The sequence below is a fragment of the Moschus berezovskii genome, chromosome 18 (genome assembly GCF_049115385.1).
Source record: "Moschus berezovskii isolate FMDL1 chromosome 18, NW_MosBer_1.0, whole genome shotgun sequence".
Classification (NCBI taxonomy): domain Eukaryota; kingdom Metazoa; phylum Chordata; class Mammalia; order Artiodactyla; family Moschidae; genus Moschus; species Moschus berezovskii.
In genome coordinates, this window is record NC_142477.1 from 72,310,183 (window position 1) to 72,333,425 (window position 23,243).

Sequence of the window (23,243 nt, forward strand, 5' to 3'; positions counted from 1 at the left end):
TCTGGACTCTGCTGTCAGAGAGGGAATGGGTCTATCAGTAAACTCCAGTATCTAGAGATACTGGAAGTATCTCCTCATCATGAATGTATACATTGGCATCCAGTACAAGTCAGCTTGTTATTAAGAACTAACACTTGCTCATACTGACAAAATCAAGTTCTGGGACCCTGCAAAGCTGAATACTGGATCTGAGACCATGGCAGCCATAACCCCATAGTCTGGGTCTTGCCTGAGGAGGCAGCAAGTTTTCCCTCTTTGACATCTCTTTGTTCTTATCTTCCTATCTTTCAGTTTGAGATAATGTTAACCTCAGTCAGTTTACTTCTAGAATAAAATTTCCATGTATACAACAGTAAAAAACCATCTAGTCTACTTCTAGAGGGTGTGGGCAGTAAAATTTCAAAACATAAATATTTAGGGGGGTAAGTTACCTTTATTTTTCCTTTGCCAAGTGAGGGTCATTAAAAAATAATCTAATCTTGAAAGAAAGGATATTAAGGGGGGTGGGGGGTATAAAAGGGAAAAAATCTTATAGTAGACTCAAAAATTAAGTGAATTTTGCTTTAAGGAAAACCCACCAGAGAATGTTTCTTTTTCTCAACTCTGTAACAAACATACCCCAGGGACAACTGACCTATTAATAACTTAGCAGTAATGAAACAATTGGGAGAATGAAGAGTTCATCCCTTTGCCTAAGACAGAACAACAGTATCTCAGATCTTGGTTGCTTGCAATTCCTAGCACCTGACTCTGGAACTCATTCCACAGGAAAAGATGAAACCACACTACAGTGGCGACCCTTACATACTCCCCCTTATCCTGATGCCACTGTCACCAGTTTTGGATTTCAGTCTATACACATTTATGCTGAAATACTGTATTTTGGCATTATTTCTGGCACTGCAGCATGTAAAGACCAAAGACTGATGAACAAGGGAGGTTTCTACAAGCCACATGGTCTCCAGAGGATCTAATGCATGCAGCAACTCTCATAAATCAAATCTCCTTCTAACTTTTCACGGCTCAATAATCCTATATTCTACAGAACACTGATTTTTAAACACTACAGAAAAATAAATTCAGTTAAAACAATAAGTTTCAACTCCTCATTCATACTAGACCATGGAAAAGGAGGAGGATTCTTTTTGGTTTCGCTTTGTTTGAGGAATGTGGAGAATATGGTTATTTGGTCAAGAATACTTCATAGAAGTGGTGGGACTTAAAATGAGTTTTAGCAACTCATTTAGCAACTTATTCATAGTGGATGGCACTATGAACACAGACATGTGAAATCCATATACAATAGTAAAAGAGTGAAAAAGAAGTAAACAAGGCTTATGAATTCCACCCAATTATTTTAAACTATACTCTTATAAAAAAGACTTTTTTTTAAATTCTTTAATTCCTTCTGTGAGTAGATGGCCCCTCCTTCCTTAATAAATATAGTTTGCTTCAGAATACACATGTAAAAAGAGAATAGCTCAGTGGTAATATTTAGAATAGGCAAGTAGAATTTACTGAAGGCACTGCAAAGGCCAATAAAACTTCATTTTTCTTGTTGTCATTAGATAGCAAATAGTGAATGACCTTGTCCTTTGCAAAGTCAAGCCCTGTGGTCTTAGGCTGTTTTTTTCTGATTTTAGATCTCTGATTACCTTCCCTTTCCTTTTCCAACTACACAGAAATGGTTTTCGTGTTGACACTTCAAAGGTCATTCTACAGAAGCAAACACTGAATTAAGCCATTCTTTATGTGTCATTACAGGATCCTCATTTATTTTCATTGTCACCAGTTTTAAGACAGCAAATTAGTTGGCTCTCATAGTTTATAAAAAGTTTCTGCTCTAACTTGGAGTAATAATAATTATTCATAAAATATCTGACAGATTAATAGCAACTTGCAGTTATCATTGCAGAGCAAACTAGTGTCATTTCTCCACCTGCTGAAGCACAACTACTATATTTTCTAACCCTGTGAATTTCACTAGGGTGAATCAATTATTATCACTTACCATTAATAAGCAGAGAGCTATCGGATCCCGGATATGAATAGTTTAGACGACCTAAGGGTAGAAGAAGGCCATTACTATATTTTTTTTCATAGATGGTTTAAATGTATTCAACAACAAAGCTGAATTAATTGCTTAATAGGTATTTTAAAAACCATATTATGGGAATAAAACTTACTGTGCTAATAAACACAAAAAGAGTTAAGAGGACATATCAAACAGCATGTTCACAAACATTCAAAAAGGGAAAGCCTGAAAGTGGGAAAATAAAATATCCCTTATATTTCACTATTCAGTTATTCTAATTTCCAAATCCCCATCCAAAGTAATCTTTACACCACTGTGTTCTCATATCAACTCCTAATAACAATCTTCATGTTTTTTCCCCATAAATGTGCAAGTTTTCTTTCATGTGTAGTTCTTTACTGCTATTTGAAAGTATGTAGCTAGCAGTAGTATTTTTTATATGAATCATAACAAAGGTGCCAGTTTTATGCCTACATGTACAGACATGCCAGTAGGTTTAAATTCATATCTGGGGTAATAAGTACAGAAAGTAAAGGAACACATTTCACTGTACTTACACATGAAGAAATAGCAAAGCACACAGCAAAATGCACAGAGGCAGAAGAGCATTCAATAAATGCTGGGTTAATTTTCTCTGAATTTTGAACCTAAGATGGGCACACAAGAACCCCATGAGCAAAGGGCTTATGAAAGTCTAAAATTTTTGAAGGATGCACCATCTTCCGCAAATAAAGGGGGGAATGAATTTCTACTCTGGAAGAGTTTCTACATGTAAGTTGAGGTATCCAGACTGCACATACTTAAGCCTAGATCTATGCTACAAATTATAAAACTCATTATTACAACATTTTTATGTCTCCATATTCCACATGCCCTTCGTAAGAATGGTAAAGAACTTGCTCATCTAAGCAATGGAAGGTAAAGTCTTGCTCATCTAAGCAATGAAAAGGGGAACTTGATGGTTAATTACCTACCAGAGTTCAGCACTCTATGCATCAGGAGTAGTGTGAGAATATAAAATTGACTCAGAATTACAAACATTCCAATTAGGAAACAGCAGTTTAAACTCTGACCCCAGAGAACCATAACACACTCTCCAAGACAATAAAAACGGTGGGTAAGCAGAGCTTCTCCCATGACTGGAGCAATACTTTCAGGATGCTGGGGAAAACTCCAGACCCCACCTACTTCCGATGAACACTACGGGAGCCAGGGCTAGTATGTGGTCCTATCCACCACCAGCCACACATTTAAAATTATTTAGAAAGGAACTTTAGACCACAGTTATCCTTCAATCTCTCAAAATCCTCTTTCAAATAGTCTCCACAGAAATAAACTCATGCCATGAAAAGAGAAAAGTGTTCTCTGTTGCTAATAGCTTTAATTAATCCACATGCAAAACTTGGGAGTCTAATATGAAACAAAATCTGAACATTTTTCTACAATTTAAAACCAAATACAAGGATTTTTTAAATTGTAAAGTGCTTCACTTAAAATTTCAATGTGTTCCTGTTTAGGGAGGAAAGGTAGGGATGGAGACTGGCAAGGAGGAGGTGAAAATTAACTTTGATATTTCAATTTCTTCCTTAAAATTGTCTTTGTTACTTAATGTTTATATACACAGCCAAGTATCTAAATTCAGTGAATTCCAGCTTAACTGCTTTAACGGTAAGCCCAGATCATATGACCTGTCACAAGAATATCTTTAAAAAAGCATAGACTTGAGATGCTGGAACAAGAACATGACCTTAACTGTTAAAAACTTGGGAGGGAGGGAGGGAGTAGTGTTTCTGAGTCACTTAACTCATAGTAGCAGCTGATTTTCTGTGATGGAACACTTGCCTTATTTTTGTAGCTGTACCCTCTAGTCAGTGAACTAACAGTTATCACTCACACCATTTTCATCATAAAACACTTTTTAAAAAGATGATATAAATCAACACAGGAACAAAAATATTTAATGATATTAACTGAAGTTAAGTTTCTGCTATTTCTAAGAAGATACTCTTAATTTTTTAAAAAAGTAACATTAATGAAACCAAGGCTGTTCTATATGAACTATAATGCCTCTTATTTGATACTAAAAAAGGATAATTAACAATGAGAATCCAAAGATAAATTCCCAAACTAGCTGGCCCAATTTAACTAGTCAAGTTCCATCTCATCAGAAACTCACTTTTGGGGTACCTTTTAAGGAGAAAGATAAGAATATTTCAACAAAACAGGCACAAAAATACCCCCTCACTCAGTTCTCTCCATCTGCCTCAACACACACCTCCTGAGATGCCACCCTGCACTCACAAAGTAAGTATCTTTGAGACTTTTTCTGCTCCTCAGACTTCTAAATACTGTAATTCTGTCCTTCAGCTAGGACAATAGGACACTGAAGAATCACTGGCAAAATTTACAGTTTAACTCTGAAAGTGACACTTGTTTTTATTTTTTGACTTGTTCTTATGATGAGTCTTGTTGGGCTGAAATCAGTTACGCCCTCTGTATAGTAAACACACCTGTTAAATATTTTGTTAAACAAATAGCAATGCTTTCTACTTCAATTTTAAAATATTAGCAGTGACATAAGAAAACTTTTGGAAAAAACTTTCATAATGCTTCCTTACCCTACCTGCCCTATCCTATTAATTCTTTCTATAATTAAAATATTGAGAGTCATCCATTCATGACATCTATTATGAAGAACACAGACCCCTTCCTTTCTGGAAGTCCTCTGAAAGCTCCCATTATAAGTTCCATGTTACTCTAAAGTCTTCTACAAGCCTTTCACATTCTCCTTGTGCCCCTTTCATTTCTTCTCCACAGATGCCAATTTTCACCAGCATTTTTGCATTTTCTAGTCCATGGCTACATTACTGACAACCCCCCCCCCTCCCTCCAAGACCTCTTTGTTTCCAATGGAGAATATTTTCAAATCTCTTTTGTTTGTTTACTTGTGTTTTTTTTTTCAATTATTTTTCCTAGGGCACCTTTCCCAAAAAAGAACCCCCCTTTTTAGATTAACTCACAAAATTTTATTTCTATCCATATTGCAATAGACAACCGTCTTCGGTAATCATTTCAGCTGCTCGCTAACTATCTTATCTCTTTTAAGTAACAGCCGCCTCTTTAAGAACTAGAGCTTCACTATTGTTGTTGCTGCTGTCAGTAAACTTAGGTATCTTGAGTTTCCTGTTTGGGCACCAAATAAGTATTCAATGAGTTTATTCCACTGAACTTAAAACACCATCATTTCACAAATGAATACACTGAAGTAAAATAAAAATCACTGAGATATCTAAATATTAATATAACCCAGTGTTTGTGAGTTTTATTTTTTGTTTTTTTGATAACTCATTTATCTATAAACATAACCCATAATGTATCATAATACATTTAGAATTGAATTCCTCAGGGGAGAAGGAAAGCATTAGGATTTCTGGCAAGTGAATCTATTTCGTGGATAAAATTTAGTCTTTGGAGGGTCTTAGTTCATTATGTTATAAACTAAAATTCATTATGTTATAAATACAAAGAAATACTGCCAGATCAGCAGTCCTAACCTTAAGGGACACTATGACAGGAAAAGTAGTTGTCCCTGGAGGCCAGCTGTGGCATTTGGAGCCAGAAGCTTGGCATACATCATGCAGAGGGCATAGACTATATTTGGTGGCATGACTCAACCTAGCCAAATATAGGCAACTGATACAGTGTGACTCTGGGGAACTACACTACCAAATTCTACAGCCTAGAAAAGATTCAGATTCTAAGCAGGCATTTGCGAGTTGGAAAGAACCAATATTTACCAACCAGAATGACTAAGAATTACTGGGGGAGGAGGTGCTCAAAAGAACAGTATCATAACTATCATTAAGACACTAGCTAAAGTAACCGAGTTAATAAGATGAAAGGAAGAAAAAAACTAGAAGGAAATACTCTAATAAATTAGTATCGCTTACTTTCAAAATTAGGTAAAATAAGTTATTTTCTAAAAACTAACCCAGATAGTATGGCTACTGATGATTCAGCAGGAAATGATATAATAAATGCTGCCATTTCAAACACACAAACAATAAAAAATATCAAATGTTGTATTGTGCTATTAGATTTCATGCTATGACCTTCTCTTTTTCAGTCATGCGAGCATTGTTGGGGACATGGTATAGGCCAAGGAATGATAACAGGGGACAACTCTGCAAGGTGTGTAAAATATAGCCATGCTGACCAAAATAGTGACAAGCAGCCTGAAATTCTGAGTTAATTTTGTTAGATACTAACAAAAAGGGAGAGGTTTTCAGTGGACAGGCTTCCCTGATGGCTCAGACGGTAAAGCGTTTGCTTGCAAAGTGGGAGACCTGGGTTCGATCCCTGGCTTGGCAAGATCCCCTGGAGAAGGAAATAGCAATCTACTCCAGAACTCTTGCCTAGAAAATCCCAGGGATGGAGGAGTTTGGTAGGCTACTGTCCACGGGGTTGCAAAGAGTTGGACATGACTTAGTGACTTCACTTTTCTTTCTTTTCAGTGAACATCATTAAACGTTTTTCACAGGGAAAGAATAAGCATGGACTTAGGTCCATTTCTAAGATAGATCAAAAGGTTTATGAACACAGCACAACACTCACACAAATATATTCATACATATACATACACATTATCTGTTGTTAACTAGAGATGTTTCTCCTGGTTCTGCTCTTACTGCCATAAGTAATTTTTTAAAGGAGGTGCTGTTCCTGCCTTTCTGCATTTGCTGTTTCTACCAATATTGTCAGATTTGCAGCAAGATGGCACTGTGGGGGCCTGCACGATGTAAGCAAGGTCCAAGAAATGATAAATTCAGTTTCTGAATACTAACTTTATACTTACACAAATGCAGAACACATATAAATATGAACTAATAAAAATGTGCTCATTATGTTCTATCACTTAATGATGCAAAGATAATTTTGTGTTTTATTGTTGGCATGTGGGAATCTTAATTCCCCCACCAGGGATTGAACCCGCTGCAATCCCAGCATTTGAAATTCAGAGTTTTAACCACTAGATTCCCAGGCAAGTCTCCAGAGATAATCATTTTTAATAATTTCTACCCCATGACCTATCTGTGATACAATCAACTTCCAGTAAAGATGTTTCCATGCAAAATTATGAAGGAGACACCAGCTGGGACTGACATCAACTGGATGGAGAGTCTTGCCCCGCTCCCCAAAAAGCCATTTAAATTACACACACACACACACATGCATACACACAGAATTTAGACTACACAAAACCCCTTTCCAGAATAGGTTTGACTTTCAGTTTAAAGGCTGGAGCTTGTAAAAAATACTTGAATTCTCTTGCTTGACTCACTGCCATTTCCCTTCTAGATACTCTAGATATTCAGAACTACTGGCCCATTAACTTTCTCGGCTGGGCCCCTTCCTCTGTCTGGAACGCCTTCCTTTCTCTCTGTCTCCAGCGTTTCACCACACAAGCCCCCTCCCTTTTATCCAGGTGGCTTCTTTCTTAGGCCTCACATCCTATGGAAAGTCCTGCCCAGAGCCACCTGCTCCTTGGTTCAGACAGCCCTATCGGCTCCATACAACACTCTTTACACTTACTATATACTGTATTTAAATCACCTATTTCTAAACTCTCTTCCTCTAGGACAACAAAATCTTTGAGGACAGGTTTTGGGTCTCACATCCCAGAGCTTAGAGCGGAGAAAGGCACTCAATAAACAGCTGTGGAATAAATAAAACAAAGCTAGCAGCTAGCGGTCTCTCTGTCATGAAGCACACAGTGCAAAGTGTAGAACTGGACCAATCTCACCTAGTGAGGTAGGTTCAAGTTACTTAGTTTCTCTGAAGTAAAAACAGAGATATTTCCACGTACATGTGAGAAATTCATAAGATGATTTTTGCAGAATGCCCAGAAAAGTCCCCCAGGATACAGTATGTGTTCAATTAATAGTAATTCCTTTCCCTTCAGTAACTTAAAAGCCAGAGACAACTAACAGTTTCCCACTTGTAAGAGAAAGAAAGAGGAAGGATTCTTCCTTGCCAAGTAAGACCCAAACTGGAACTCTGAAGAAGGGAGTGGCCATCTGGGGGATTTTTCAGCTTCAGAGAAATGAGAGTCTGCTAATGTTCTAAGTTACAAACAGGGATATAATTCTTCTTTCAGAAGATCAGAGAAAAAAAGCTAACTCTTTTCTTTTATGATAGCCAAACTGGCAAAGTAGCAGCAGTATTTTAGGAAATGAAAACTCTGGAAATTCAACTTTAAAATATTCTTTTCAATAACAGCCAAACAGGAGCTTCTTTTTGCTCCAATAGCTCAGACTTAATTTTTCAATTGTGATATAGTAGCTGAAAATTAGAGTACAGAGTGGCAAAAAAAAAAAAAGAGAGAGAAAATAACATTTTATCTGGAAGATAAGTAAAGTCAATGTGCTATGTTTCTACAGATTGAGGAAGGTTTCATAAGGATTGCTTTAACTATAACTGAGGGCAGGTACAAAGGTGGAAGATCTAAAAGCATCTAAGAATTTCAGGCAGAAGGGAATGTCTAGAGAGACACCAGCAAAGAGTTGACCCAATTAAGGAATTCAAAAGATTTCCTACTGCCAGTAAACCTAACAACAAACCAGCAAGCAGGAAGGCTATTTTTATCCTTGCCAGAGGCCTTCTGACTCTGGATGCTACATTTAGAGGACATAGCAACAAGATAACTTGCCTTAAGAGGATGTTATGATACCAGAGATTAATGGCAACTTTTCAAGCTTCAAAATATTAGGCATAGTTTTCATTCAAAGTAAACCAGCCAAAGCCAGTTAAAAAAGAAAATATAATGGAAGGAAAAGTGGAAAAACAGACCAATGGGTAGTAAAAAAGTTTTAAGCAATCTAGAAACAAAGCCAAGGCAGTTAACTTTAAAATTAATTAATTAAAATTCTCCTAACTTGTAAAAAGGTTGATTAAAACAAGCATGTGTTATAAGAGACCTATTTTAAAAGAACCAGTGGATAAAAATAAATAATTATAGAACTGACCTGAAGGAAAACATTTTGAGAAGTGGCTCTCTGCACTAACATGAAGATCAAGACAAATTTATGGAGTTCCTCAGTTCAGTCGCTCAGTCGTGTCCGACTCTTCGTGACTCCATGAATTACAGTACGCCAGGCCTCCCTGTCCATCACCAACTCCCGGAGTTCACTCAAACTCATGTCCATCGAGTCGGTGATGCCATCCATCCATCTCATTCTCTGTCGTCCCCGTCTCCTCCCGCCCCCAATCCCTTGTGACGAGCTGACTCACTGGAAGGACTGATAGAGTTCCTAGGTACTATAAAGTAAGTTGCTTGCAAACGATTAAGAACTTTAGAGACAAGCCACTCTTAACATTAGTTTATGGATGCCAAGTCACTTCAGTTGTGTCCGACTCTGTGATACTGTGGACTGTAGCCTGCAGGCTCCTCTGTCCGTGGGATTCTCCAGATAAGAATACTGGAGTGGGTTTTCATGCCCTCCTCCAGGGGATCTTCCCAATCCAGGGATCAAACCCAAGCCTCTTATATCTTCTGCATTCACAGGTGGGTTCTTTATCACTAGTGCCACCTGGGAAGCCCCTTAACACTGGTTACTGAAGTCCAAGCCCCAAAAGCAATCAGCAAAGTCAGTAATTGGCATTCTGTATAGACACCTATCAGCAACACTAATCACTTACTTAATATAAATTCTGATGACTTAATTGAACCTTAACATTCACTTGAATTTCATATCTAATTTCATTTGTTATTCTCAAAAGGCCCCGTTCTTATTTTCCTTTATTAATACTAAAGGCACTTACTTAGTCTTCCTCTTATTCATTAGTCTTCAATAAACAGGCTGTTCAAAGATGTCTGCAAATTATCTGAAGGATAAGCTGCATGAGGTCAAGAGTCTTATTTTTTATTTCCTGATATACCCCAATAGGCTAAAATAGTGTTTGGCACTATCTGCTTGATACCATATTTGTTTTATGAACAGCCTCCCATAACTTTAGACTTTACATATATATTCAAAGTGGTTCTCAAAGCAGAAGAAGGGTGGGGTGAGGAGGGAAAGCAGTCTACCTTAATCACTTCTGGAATACACATGCTTAAGTCTCACAACAGACCTGGTGAATCAGAATGAGGAAAAAGAAAAAGCCAGCTTGGAAAAGTTCGCTCTGTGATTCCAGACCTTCACCCTCTAAAAGGTACCCTCCAATAAGAAATTAGCAGGTGTGCGAAATCTGAATCTTTTACAGAAGATTATGACAAAATACAGATTTTAAATTCTGTTCCCAGTTTCCTACAAAGAAATTAAGACACCTGAATGCCTAAAGTGTACTAAAATAAACATTTTTAATGTTTGTCTCCTCATAAATGCTGCACATAAATATCTATTGTGTGGCTACTGGATCATCAGCCGGAGGCTCTGTGTCCCATCCTGATTCTCTAGGCACCAGTTAGTCGACTGACTTCCAAAGCTGTTGTATCTCTTGGAACCATAGTCTCTTCAGCCATAAACTGGAGACCACAAAACTCACATGGAAGGTTATTATAAGGATTTAAATTAGAGATAATTTTCAGAAGGGGCAAAGCATAAAAGTCAGAGAAATGGTATCAGAAGTAATTGCCCTTTCACTTGAAACTTGTTGATAACACTGCTTCCTATACAGCATGTCCAGGTCCACATCAAAAAAGAAATATATAGACCAGCATCAAATGTGCACTGTGGCCTGCTGCTGCTGCTGCTGCTGCTGCTAAGTCGCTTCAGTCGTGTCCGACTCTGTGCGACCCCAGAGATGGCAGCCCACCAAGCTCCCCCGTCCCTGGGATTCGCCTACTACTGTCCAATACATGGAATACGCTTAAATGCATGTAGAGCTGGAATTCAAGCTGAAGCTAAAATGCAAAGTACTATGTGGCTTGAAGAAGGCCATCTCCCCCTCCTAACAAGGGCTGCCGTGTTACCGCGCAACAGGGTGCACACCTGTTGGCACAGGGCTCCCCATGCCCCTGGCACTGTGTGAGTTGTAATCTGAACAGTCCACACCCCTAGCTATGCTTCAGAAAGCAAAAAGATGGCTACAGATGCCCCAGAGACAACATTCCAAAACGCTATTACTACTTGCTGGAGATGATAAGCTAGGGTAAAGTAAGTGACTCCTTGCTCCCCCTTTGTCCTCATCCCACCATTTTCCTCTATGGAATTCCTTTTTTAGTTGTGTTCTTTTTGGTAATGGGGAACATTCTAATGGCAGGAGTTTAAAGCTGAACAATTAGAGAAGTTCTCCACAGCAGTGTTTCATAACATTTCATAATTATTAAGACCTACGCTGATCAAAATATTTCGCAGAGGCTCCCCACCATAACTGAAGCCCTCAAGCCCCACTACAGTGGATATTACAAGTAAAACAATCACAAGAAAAGCCTTTAATAATAAAAGGCTACTATGAATTCAGCAACACCTTTAAATGTTTTTTCATTGTATTACATCAGCATCTGCATGCTTTAAAAGATAATCATGCAACACACACATGACAAATCTATCATCTAACTGGAATGTTTGGTTCTAACAGGTTCCTGGATCCCATCAAATAATTACCATGGCTGAAGAGGTCCATGATCCACAAATTAAGAACAGAAACATTACATAAAGCCAAGTTTAAACAACTGCTTCCTAGACATAGCATTTTTAGGCCTATCTCAAAAAGAAAAAATGCACTCTAGAAACAAAGCCTCCACTCAACTGAGCAGATCTGACTGATTTCTGGTTATATCCCTTATTACAAGCTACTCAATATGAAATGCTCACATGAAACCCATATGCTACTTTCAGTCATTAAACCTTCAACCTTGACATTTAGGAATACCATACCAGAGACTGTGCAGAATTGCTGATAGTAACTTAAAGGTCACTAAGTTCAATCCCTTCACTTCCTCTTTTAGATGAAGACACCGAGATCTAGAGGGAAGTGACCAACTTAAGCCATGTAACTGCTTATGGCAAAACCAGGTCTTAATATACTCCTCAATGCTTCTTTTTATTTCTTACATTTTGGGAAAGTCTGAGCTTACAACTTCTGATCTTTTACAATAAAGACATCAAGTGGCCAATTTAAGCATCTCCATTTAATTAACCATGGCAGACATTTATTATTTGGAATGTTATAGCCAGTAGAAGTTAAGACTTTTAGAGTCTTTATACAAATTAACAGTAATTAATCATGGCTGCTCTTTAGAAGATCTGCACTTCAGTGATGGTTCTCAAGAATTAAAAAAGGTTCCTCTAACTGGTTGATTCCTTCCTTCTCTTTCCCAAAGTACAGCAACTGGCATGAGCTCAACTGGATACCAAAGAGATTATGGAACTACTTTCCCTTCAGAGTCTCACTAATGTTCTTAATTGACTGGTTACCAGGTAATAAGCAGAATAAAAAAAGAGTCCTGCTTTTAGAACAGAATGCACTGATGTGGGACTGAATTCAGACTAAGTCTGTCAGACAAGTCAGACAAAATAATGAAGCCCAGAGGTAGCCAGGCCATTTCCATACCTGACTTGAAAAGTAGTAACTAGTTTAAAAGTGAAAGAGCAGAGTGAAAAAGTTGGCTTAAAACTCAACATTCAGAAAACTAAGATCATGGCATCTGGTCTCATCACTTCATGGCAAATAGATAGGGAAACAGTGGAAACAGTGACAGACTTTATTTTGTGTGGCTCCAAAATCACCGCAGATGGTGACTGCAGCCATGAAATTAAAAGATGCTTGCTCCTTGGAAGAAAAGCTATGACCAACCTAGACAGCATATTAAAAAGCAGAGATATTACTTTGCCAACATAGGTCTGCCTCAAGGCTATGGTATTTCTAATAGTCCTGTATGAATGTAAGAGTTGGACCATAAAGAAAGCTGAGTGCCAAAGAATTTATGCTTTTGAACTATGGTGTTGGAGAAGACTCTTGAGAGTCCCTTGGACTGCAAGGAGATCCAACCAGTCCATCCTAAAGGAGATCAGTCCTGAATATTCATTTTAAGGACTGATGCTGAAGCTGAAACTCCAATACTTTGGCAACCTGATGTGAAGAACTGACTCATTGGAAAAGACCCTGATGCTGGGAAAGGTTGAAAGCAGGAGGAGAAGGGGACAACAGAGGATGAGATGGTTGGATGGCATCACCAACTCAATGGACATGAGTTTGAGTAAACTCTGGGAGTTGGTGATGGACAGGGAGGCCTGGCGTGCTGCAGTCCATGGGGTCACAGAGTCAGACACTACTGAGTGATAGAACTGAACTAGTTAAAAGGTACTCCTTTTGCAAATTTTTACTGCAGAACAGCAAAAAGTTCATCAACGCTTTTCTCTTTTCCCTCTTTTAAATCTGGTAGTGAGGGGAGTGGCAACATGAGGGGAAAAAATAAGGAGTAGCAAATAAAGAAATTCACAAATCAGGTATACACAACTGATAAATGAATCAACTGCCTATAATATTTAAGTTGAGATTCCATACATGTCAGGAAGAAATAATGTGTGGCATAGTTGTGCAACTGTTCTGCTTCCTGTTGTTAAGTTGAATGCAAAGAGAATCTCGGATATTTTTATGAGAGCTATGAATCAAGTGGCATGGCTTCCCCTCCCTCAATGTCAGCAAATAACATATTCTACAATTATGCTGCTGCTGCTGCTAAGTCACTTCAGTCATGTCCAACTCTGTGTGACCCCATAGAGGGAAGTCCACCAGGCTCCCCCGTCCCTGGGATTCTCCAGGCAACAACACCGGAGTGGGTTGCCATTTCCTTCTCCAATGTGTGAAAGTGAAAAGTGAAAAGTGAAGTCACTCAGTCGTGTCCAACCCCTAGCGACCCCACGGACTGCAGCCTACCAGGCTGCTCCATCCATGGGATTTTCTAGGCAAGAGTACTGGAGTGGCTTGCCATTGCCTTCTAGTTCAGTTCAGTTCAGTCGCTCAGTCGTGTCCGACTCTCCGCGACCCCATGAATCGCAGCACGCCAGGCCTCCCTGTCCATCACCAACTCCCAGAGTTCACTCAAACTCGTGTCCACAGAGTCGGTGATGCCATCCAGCCATCTCATTCTCTGTCGTCCCCTTCTCCTCCCGCCCCCAACCTTTCCCAGCATCAGAGTCTTTTCCAGTGAGTCAACTCGTTGCCTGAGGTGGCCAAAGTATTGCAGTTTCAGCTTTAGCATCAGTCCTTCCAATGAACACTAAGGAAAGTCTTAAACCTTCACAGACAACTCACCATTGTATTACTCCATAATCAAAAGGGCTTTCATTATGCAGATTAATAGCACATAGGGCTGTTCTAGTAGCTATCAGGAAATGAAACAGCAAGTCACCTCTCTACAGAATTTTACCATATAGAAGGAAAAAACAGAAAAATACTAAGTGATACTATGAAAAGGTACAATATACTATTGTTAATTTAGACATGGGCATGAACAAAATGGATCTCTATAAATGTTCTGGACCTCCTTCTACTTTTTAACCGTAGGGAGATCCCTAATATTTTGACACTGACAACCTGCTGACAAAGTCTGAAAACCTTACTACTTAAATGCTATTCAGATTTCACTTCTGAATGGAAAATAATATTATTATCTGTCCTCATTGTAATGCCCATATTTATTAAATTGTACATAGATGGAGAAGCCTGGTAGCTACAGCCCATAGGGTCGCAGAGAGTCAGACATGACTGAGCAACTTTACTTACTTACACAATACTCAATGTCAAAATGTAAAAATTATAGAAAAGCACTCATAAACTTGCTACCTGATTGCTGCTTGGGTTTTGATATGGCATTTCTAAGTGTAAACTGTCACATATATTTATTTCTTTACTAATAAATATTACCAATTTACCAAGAAATTTACCAATTTCTTTACCTATAAATATTACCAATGTTTATTTCTTTACCAATCCCTGCCCTGAATGTGAGTCTAACAAAATTAAATCACAACAGCCATAAAGTATATGAGCTTTAATACAGCTGCAAAGCAAATAAAAAGCTGTATGAGTTAGAAGCATCTTTAAAAATAGTTAGGCTTTTTAACCTTTTAAATAACAAAGTTTACTGTCACTTGACCCTCTGGCCCCCTTTACCCTCACTTCTCACCTGGGTAAAAACAGAGTTACAATAATGTTTTAAGATGCCTACTCGATTTTCCTGGACTCAAATAAGATTCTTTATGTTCAATATTCAGGATTAAGATATGGAGACTGCTTGAGCAATTATGGACCAATCGTGGATGACATAAGACAAATTCCCCTTTTGTAACAACTACTTATATGATTTTCAGAACAAATAAGAACAAGAGTCAATATTTAATCACCAACACGTGGAGGGCAAAGGATCACTACTTTGTATTTACCAGCACATGTTATATAAAAAGTCCAGCAGATGAGGATCTGGCCAAGGCACAAGGGGCACTTAGTATGAAGCAGGTTGGTTTCAGTTCAGAGCTTAGAATAAGGAAGACTTCAGTCTCAGGCTACCAGCACATCAGTGTTCACAGACATCCCATTCTGTTCTCCCAGGCATTTCCCTTTCCCCTCCCCCCCCTTGAAAAATTTAAAACAAAACAAACCTGAAACAACAGCAATCCTCCAACCTGGAAAAGTACAGTCACACAGTTTGAAACCCACAACTTTGTAAACTCTGCCTACACAGTGCTATGAGGAATCAAAAGAATCCTGAGCAACAGTGAACCAGAAAGGAGTGGGTCTGAATTCAGAAATCAACCTGCACCAGGAATAGAAAGACAATCATGGTCCACCACTTTGTCTCCTCCTTCCTCACAAAGGAAGTTACCTCAACACAGAAGCCCAGGTCCCATCCTTCAGCACAACTAAGCAAAAGAAAAAGACTGTTTAGGATGTTCCATTTCAGCAGTCAGGAAAGGGAGAGTATGGAAGGAGAGACAATCACTTCACTTCTCAACAGCCCTACGCAAAGTTCATTACAACCAAGTTTATAAACTGCATTCTCTGCTGTGTGCCTTATTCCATTACTCATGAGGCTTCTAAGATAAGGCAATTTTCTCCTCCCTAGAGCCCTCCACTACTCACTCCCCTGCTATGCTGCTTTGAATTATTTGGTATCATCCAAACAGAGCAAGAAAGAACCAGCCAGGTTTGCAAGGCAGCTGCCTGGAAGACTCTTGAGTCTTCAAGGCTTGTAGTATTTAAAGATACTCCAATTCACCAGAAGACATTTGATACCACATAGTGGTAATTTGCTAGGAAAGAGAAATTTGATTATGAACCCAAGTATAATTTAGTTGCTTTGCATTATCCATGTCTTCTCTATGGTATTTTGTATCAAGGACCATTAAATATCCCTTGAAGAAAAATGTCCATCTAATCCTTTAAAAAGGTGACTGGGGACTGGGTTGCATAGTAGTACATAGCTGTCTTTTCACAAATTGCCACTGATTTAAACAGAAAACGATGAAATGCTATAAGAAATTATATCCCCCCACCACTATTTCAAATAAATCATTTTAATAGGTAGCAATAGAAACTACTTTGTAAAAGTGCCTTTCATATTTAAAACTGTATGTACTCTGAAACTCACATTTACAACTGAATATAAAATTTAGTCCTATTTTCAGAAACTCTGATGAAAGGTTTCTAGAGCTATCTCAGTGTACATAAAGTCATATACAGTATCTGTTCAAAACATCTGTATCAGTATATAACACCTGTTCTTGAAGATACAGAACTACATGACTGCAATTTTACATATAGGAATATGAAAAGAACTGTGGATCCAAGGAAAATTTAAGGTTTTCTGGTTATTACTTATGATATCTTTTTAAAGTAGCACTAACTTTACTTCTTCCACTGTGGTAGGGATACAGAATTTAAGTAATTATTCCAACAGTCACTCTCTCTGACAGTGACACAAAAAATTTTACTCAAAATTAACAAAACTGGCTTTGTGTACTAAACTTTCAACTGACTTTCACGATTTTCTTCTAGAGAGATTATTATAAATGCCTTTTCTTAGCAACAAAGAAAAGAGGCACAGATGGAATCATCACTTGTGCACTCGTTTAAGCATTTGTTTCAAACAAATTCACACATATGAAAAATAGTCAGGGGAGAGCCCTCTAATTTAATGTGCAGATAAAGAAAAAAATTCCCAAAAGTTATTTTAAAATACAAGGTCACAATACCTTAAGCAGTCAGGAATTAAATATATAGCATCTGTGGGACAGGTCCAGCTCTTCAAATCAGTTCTTATTAAATGAAGCAAGTAAGGCACGAAGGTTTAACTGTACAACACACTCCCATACTTACTCAACATATGCAATAGGTTTCTTAGGCACCATGGGAATATGTAAAAGACTGGCACTTTATAAACAACTTGTATTTCTGAATGCAATCATTGCCCACATGCAAATTAAGTATTTTAAAATGCCTGAAACTCAGAGAGACTGGTATAGATAACACTGAGCTCCCCCTTCCAAAACCTAGAAGCAAGATGCATTCCGTAACAACATGAAGAGTAAAAGATTCTAATTTCACAATATTTTGAGGAAAATTAAAACTGTATTCTGATCATAATTAATATCTGAAGAACAACTATATAATGTTTTGACAATTTACAGATTGCCTTTGTTCACCAATAATTTTGCTGTCTCATTAGGCTTTCCAGTGAAATGAGGCAAATTTAAAACACTCAACCACCAATATGAAACTATGGATTGGTAAACTGTCTGATATCTGATAATTTTCTTTCTGATAATTTGTCTCTTTATTCCAGTGCTGTCTCTGTTTCTATTCCATGAACTGGTTTATGCCTATATTCCTTTATTCCATTCACACACAGAAAAGAAAAAAAAAGCCCCTTAATTTTTAGAGGACTCTCCTACATATACTGAAAATATTACCACTTCATGAATCTTTATTTCACTGTGTCCAAGCTATGCTTCAGAGACTGAAGGCAGATGCACGTGATTTTAATCTATTTCATGCTGTTCCATTTCTAAACAGTAAGTACCAATTTCACAGGCAAGAGAAAACACAAATAGCACTAAGATACAATATTTCCCAAATAAACATCTCAGCATCTACAATGGTAAAAGATTTTCCTGTCCAGGTGAAGGAATTACTTGATAAGCCTAATAATTATTGTAGCAACACACAAGCTGCCACCTTGGAGATAACTCAAAAACTGGTGTGTAGCGCAGGCTCTCAGCTTATGAGCCTGGGTGTGCAACGAGGAACACGAAATCAGCCTCTGGGGGAGAACTGCTACAGACTGTCACTGGTGTCAGTTATGGAGAAGGCGGGACATAGTCTCAAGGGTAAAAACAACACACAGACACGCCAGCTGGTCAGAGAAGGGCCGAGAGGGGGACCTCTTCCTCTCAAAGAGGCAAACCTCTGTACATGGAGAAGATAAGAAGCCTTAAAATCCTTAGAAAAACTATTTTTAAATAAACTGTAAAATTAAAAAAAACTAATGTAAATTATGAAATGAAAACTAGCCATTCCATTTGCACATTTCTTTTATCTTTTTAAAGGTTGCTAAACAAGCCAACTGGAATCAACAGCATATTCATAAAAAACTGAAAAATTATATTTGAAGTTGAAAGTTTCTAGACATAGACATATTAACATCTTGTCTGTTGATGGCAAAAATAAAATTTTAAACCCACTTTATTAAGGGAGTTTCTTTTTCCCCAAAAAAATAAGCAAATTTAATTTTTTAAATGTAAATAAATAATACAGCCTTACAAATTCATTCAATTGACAGATCTTGTTTCAATTTTAGGCTTCATTATTTAAACATATACACACAAACCACATATCTATGTGGGATTGCAAATGAAAATAAAAATAAATGAAGTCATTCAACATACATTTTATAAAATCATTTTAAGATAAAATGAACCCAAATATAAAATCTGCCACCACATGATAGCTTTTAAAAATTATTTTCAAATTATTTTAATTGCATCTTTATACCATTTTTCTGAAAGCTATATTGTTCTAAACTAATCTCACAGAAGTAACGCCTATTTTCTGTTTACTCTATTTCTAAGGAAGCAGAGCACATGAAGAGGCCACTTATTTACTTTCAAAATGGATAGGTATTACTTTAAAAGGACAGAGGAGAGTCTGACAAGAAATAAAGTATTTCCATGAGCAAAACTGCATTGCAATGGACTACAATGGTACAAAGTTCATCATCTTGGTTTAAAAATAATAATAAAAGCATAACTACTGTCTGACATTTTAGGACCATGAACTCATCTATGAAGTCCTTACTGCTCTTAAAAGGAAAAAATACACAAATTCACTCAATAGGCTTAAGTCATCTTGGCACCTTATATTGAAACTGGTTTTCTCATTTGATAAGCATGAAAAGAGACAAACAGATGTTTAGTAATAAAAATCAATTTGAGTGTTTTCTCAATGAACTGGGCAGTATGCTGGATTTTATAGACACATCATATCATTTAATCTTCAAAACCACCACAAACTAGTGGCAGAATGGCAGTTTAAATCCCAGTCTACCTGACTCAAAAACCCATGGTATTTCCATTCTGGCATATTTCCTCTTATAAATCACAATTTTACAAAATCTTTGTGTTCCTATTTAGGTCAATCAGATTTAATTCTGTCACCAGACTTATCTTTTAATTATCTCCAGAAAATTAGTCTAGGTAATTATTTAGGTAAATATTGATAAGAAGAAATTTAAAAGGGAATATGGTGACTCAGATAGTAAAGATTACCTGCCTGCAATGCAGAAGACCCACGTTCAATCCCTGGATCAGGAAGATCTCCTGGAGAAGGGAATAGCTACCCACTCCAGTATTCTTGACTGGAGAATCACATGGACAGAGAAGCCTGGTGGGCTGCAGTCCATGTCACAAAGAGTCAGATATGACTGAAAGACTAACACTTTCTTTTCATAGAATAAAGGCAGAAGTTTATACAATAAGCCACTCAGTGAACTAGAAAAGAAAAAAATAAATTTTGAGTTGTCCTGACTATATCTGATAAACCAAGCAAATGTTGTTAGTCCTACTGGAAAAACGTGTACAAACTCTTATAAAAATACCAGAGGCTTACTTCTTAGAAGTGAAGTGAAGCTCACTCAGTAGTGTCTTGACTCTTTGCGACCCCATGGACTATACAGTCCATGGCATTCTCCAGGCCAGAACACTGGAGTGGGTATTCTGAAAGGAATACTGGAGCCTTTCTCTTCTCTAGGGGATCTTCCCAGCCTAGGGATCAAACCCAGGTTTCCCACATTACAGGTGCATTCTTTACCAGTTGAGCCACAAGGGAAGCCCTACTTCTTAGAAGCATGACATAATAAAGGGTTTATGACTGCTGCCATTTATAAACTGTGTTCTCTGATAAAGACACAGGCACTTATCATGAAAATGAGTTCTAATTATTATCCCTAGTATCTACTACAGAAGAGAAGAGGCTCTTAAAAAGAAGTTGCTGATTAAATCAATTTAAATCAATTAAGGAAACAACCACAGATTCACAGCAAGTTACAAAAAGTAGTAGAGAGATTCTGTGTACCCTTTATTCAGTGTCCCCAATTGGGAACATCTTATGTAACTATAGTACAAAACCAGGAAAGTGAGATTGTACAATCCACAAACTATATTCAGATTCATCCTTTAGCTACTTCATTTTAAAGCGTGCAGTTTTTCTGGTGCTAGAAAGAGCCTTAGACTCTCCTCGTTTTCTGCTGGGAAAACAAAGGGTCAAAGAGGCTGAAGGACTAGCCCAAATCAGAGTGCTAAGAAGTGACAAAATAAAAAGCCAATTCTGAAAGATCATCCTTCCTCAGAAGCAAAGTATACAACCCCATTAGAGGCCATCAGAAGTCCATGAGGAATTCAGTAAAGACATTCAAAATAATCCTATTTCAAAATTTGTTCATCAGAGAGATACATATTTTTTCACATATTAATTTTCATCTTTCCAGACTAAAAAAATTTCTCATTAAAAAATTTACTGTTATAGGTCTGCTGAAAAACAGTTTTACTGCATCAGTAATATGGTAAATCAAACACAAAGAAAACTAGGCCAAGATAGTTACCACTTTAAGTCATAGGCTCCTTGCCACCTTTGATCCCAGTACAAAGCTGACTTGGCAAAAAGCAGGCTCATAAACATTGAACGCATGAACAACTCAAGTGACAGGACCAAACAACCCAAATGTTTTTAAAAACAAACAGGAAAACTCTGCAGTATAGTAACATGAGATTTTTTGCAGAAAAATATTTATTTTGTGGGGTACTTTTTCAAAACATCAGAGCTAGAACGGCCCTTAAAGAACACCTAATCTGGTCATTCTCAACTCTGGCTACGCATGAACATCACCTGAGATATTAAAAAAAATCATAAACCCCACCCCACACCTGGAATGGGGCCCAGGCATCTGTGTTTTTAAAGTTCCCCATTATTAAGTCACTTTATTATAAGAGTAATTCTAAGTACTTTATTAAAGATCAAGAAATTGAGGTCTAGTCAAATTGCAATATCTTATTCAGTAAAAGAATTGAGACCAGAATCCAAGTGGGAATAGCACAATTTTTTTAACATAATATATAAAAAAGATTTCAAGAACTACAAAGTTTCGTTTTAACTTTGAAACTGTTGGCCATTAAAAAAGAACGTGAAACTAGGCCAAAATATCTATCAACATTTGAACTCTTCCTAGTGTATAGTTATTGTCACTGGTGAACAGACATACAGGTGAGCAGGTTTTGCCTGAAAGATTAAAACAAATGAGAAGTATGGTTCCCATCTTTCCAGTTAACTGCCCTCCCTTAGCAAATAGTACTCTTGTAGTTCCCTTAATTGGTATTGTAAAGGGCTTACAGTGGATGTCTATCAAGTAAGTTTGATTTTTTAACAAAATGAGATACATGTATAACATGGATGGAACTGGATACAAAATGTGAACCTGTAATATTTGCCATATTGCTCATCAAGTTACACAGATAATAATACACATTCTACACTATTTACTGAAATCAAATAGTTACATTTGGAAAATTACCTTTAATCGAATCATTTTCAGCTCTCATTATGTCAATGAGTGAACTCTCCAATGAGTGCATGTCAAAAGTCCTGGGGCGATCCTGTAAACACAAACAGCCACAAACCACTTTTAAAATAGCATATAATTATAAAAGAAAATAATAAACTGCATCTGATGGGACACAGATCAAAAAGCAGGAATTTTCTTCCCTCTCCATGTAAGGCACATTATTACTACATTTTATTTTTAACACTTGCAAAACACCAAAATCACAAGTACCCAGGGCTCAGCAAAGACTGACTTGATTTCCAATAATAATTATCAATAAAAACATTACTTTCAAGGACAAAGCAAAAACTAATTTCCATATGGTTAAGAATATTAAATATATATAAAAATAGAATTCATAATATTTCTCTGTCACTTAAGATTTCAGTAATGTGGCAAAGCTTCCCAAACTTGTTCCAGCAGTAATCTGTTAAGGTGACATCTACATGTGCTATTCAGAATAGCGATATTTACTTATAAGCCAAGATCTGAAAATAGTCATCAAATGTCTACAAGACCACTAAGTAGCAAAGTAGTCTTGATTTTCCTGCTATTAGAATAAAGGGAAGACAGGATAAGGAGAACACTGCTGGTCTCAACCCTGGCTTAACAAAATGGACTTCATGAATGGGTGAGGAATCTGAAAATACACAACCATGCTGATGCTGCAGCATTCTTCAGGGTATTAGAGATCACTAAAACCAAAGTTTAGCTTGACAATGAAAAGGAGATGAAAACATTTTCAAATTAAATACTAAAGGGAAAGCAGTATAATACATGTTTCTGACCCACCTAGAGAATAAATATATACCTACAAAGACCACAGCAAGGTTATTAAACAAAAGGGGGCTTCCAAAGGAATTTTAGAAGCATGATTTCAGAACTCTCTCTTCAATGATGTTTTTCTCTCATTATTTTTTAATTCAAAGCTTTGGCTTTTTAAAAGAATTTGCCTCGTTTTATCCGCCACCCCCCACTTTTCTTTCAGACTTGCTGGGATCTCATTTTCCACATCTCAGCTAACTTCTAGAACTTAAAGTTTGATAGAGTACATCCTCCATCTTTTGATCATTCTGACGTTTCTCCTTTGTCCTTCCATAACACTACTCACCC

At 37.3% G+C, this 23,243-nt stretch overlaps 1 protein-coding gene across 3 annotated transcripts in view; it reads right to left on the reverse strand.

Moving 5' to 3' along the window:
- The window catches only part of CPEB4 (cytoplasmic polyadenylation element binding protein 4), a 71,300-nt gene that overhangs the window by 28,613 nt on the left and 19,444 nt on the right, over positions 1-23,243 (reverse strand). For 2 of the 3 annotated variants that reach the window (XM_055421845.2, XM_055421844.2), the window contains exons 2-3: positions 22,101-22,182; positions 2,012-2,062 (exon numbers count right to left, since the gene is read on the reverse strand). In XM_055421845.2, the coding sequence (XP_055277820.1) occupies positions 2,012-2,062; positions 22,101-22,182 (133 nt within the window). The remainder of the gene's footprint in view (positions 1-2,011; positions 2,063-22,100; positions 22,183-23,243) is intronic. The other variant, XM_055421846.2, reaches the window with a different exon arrangement.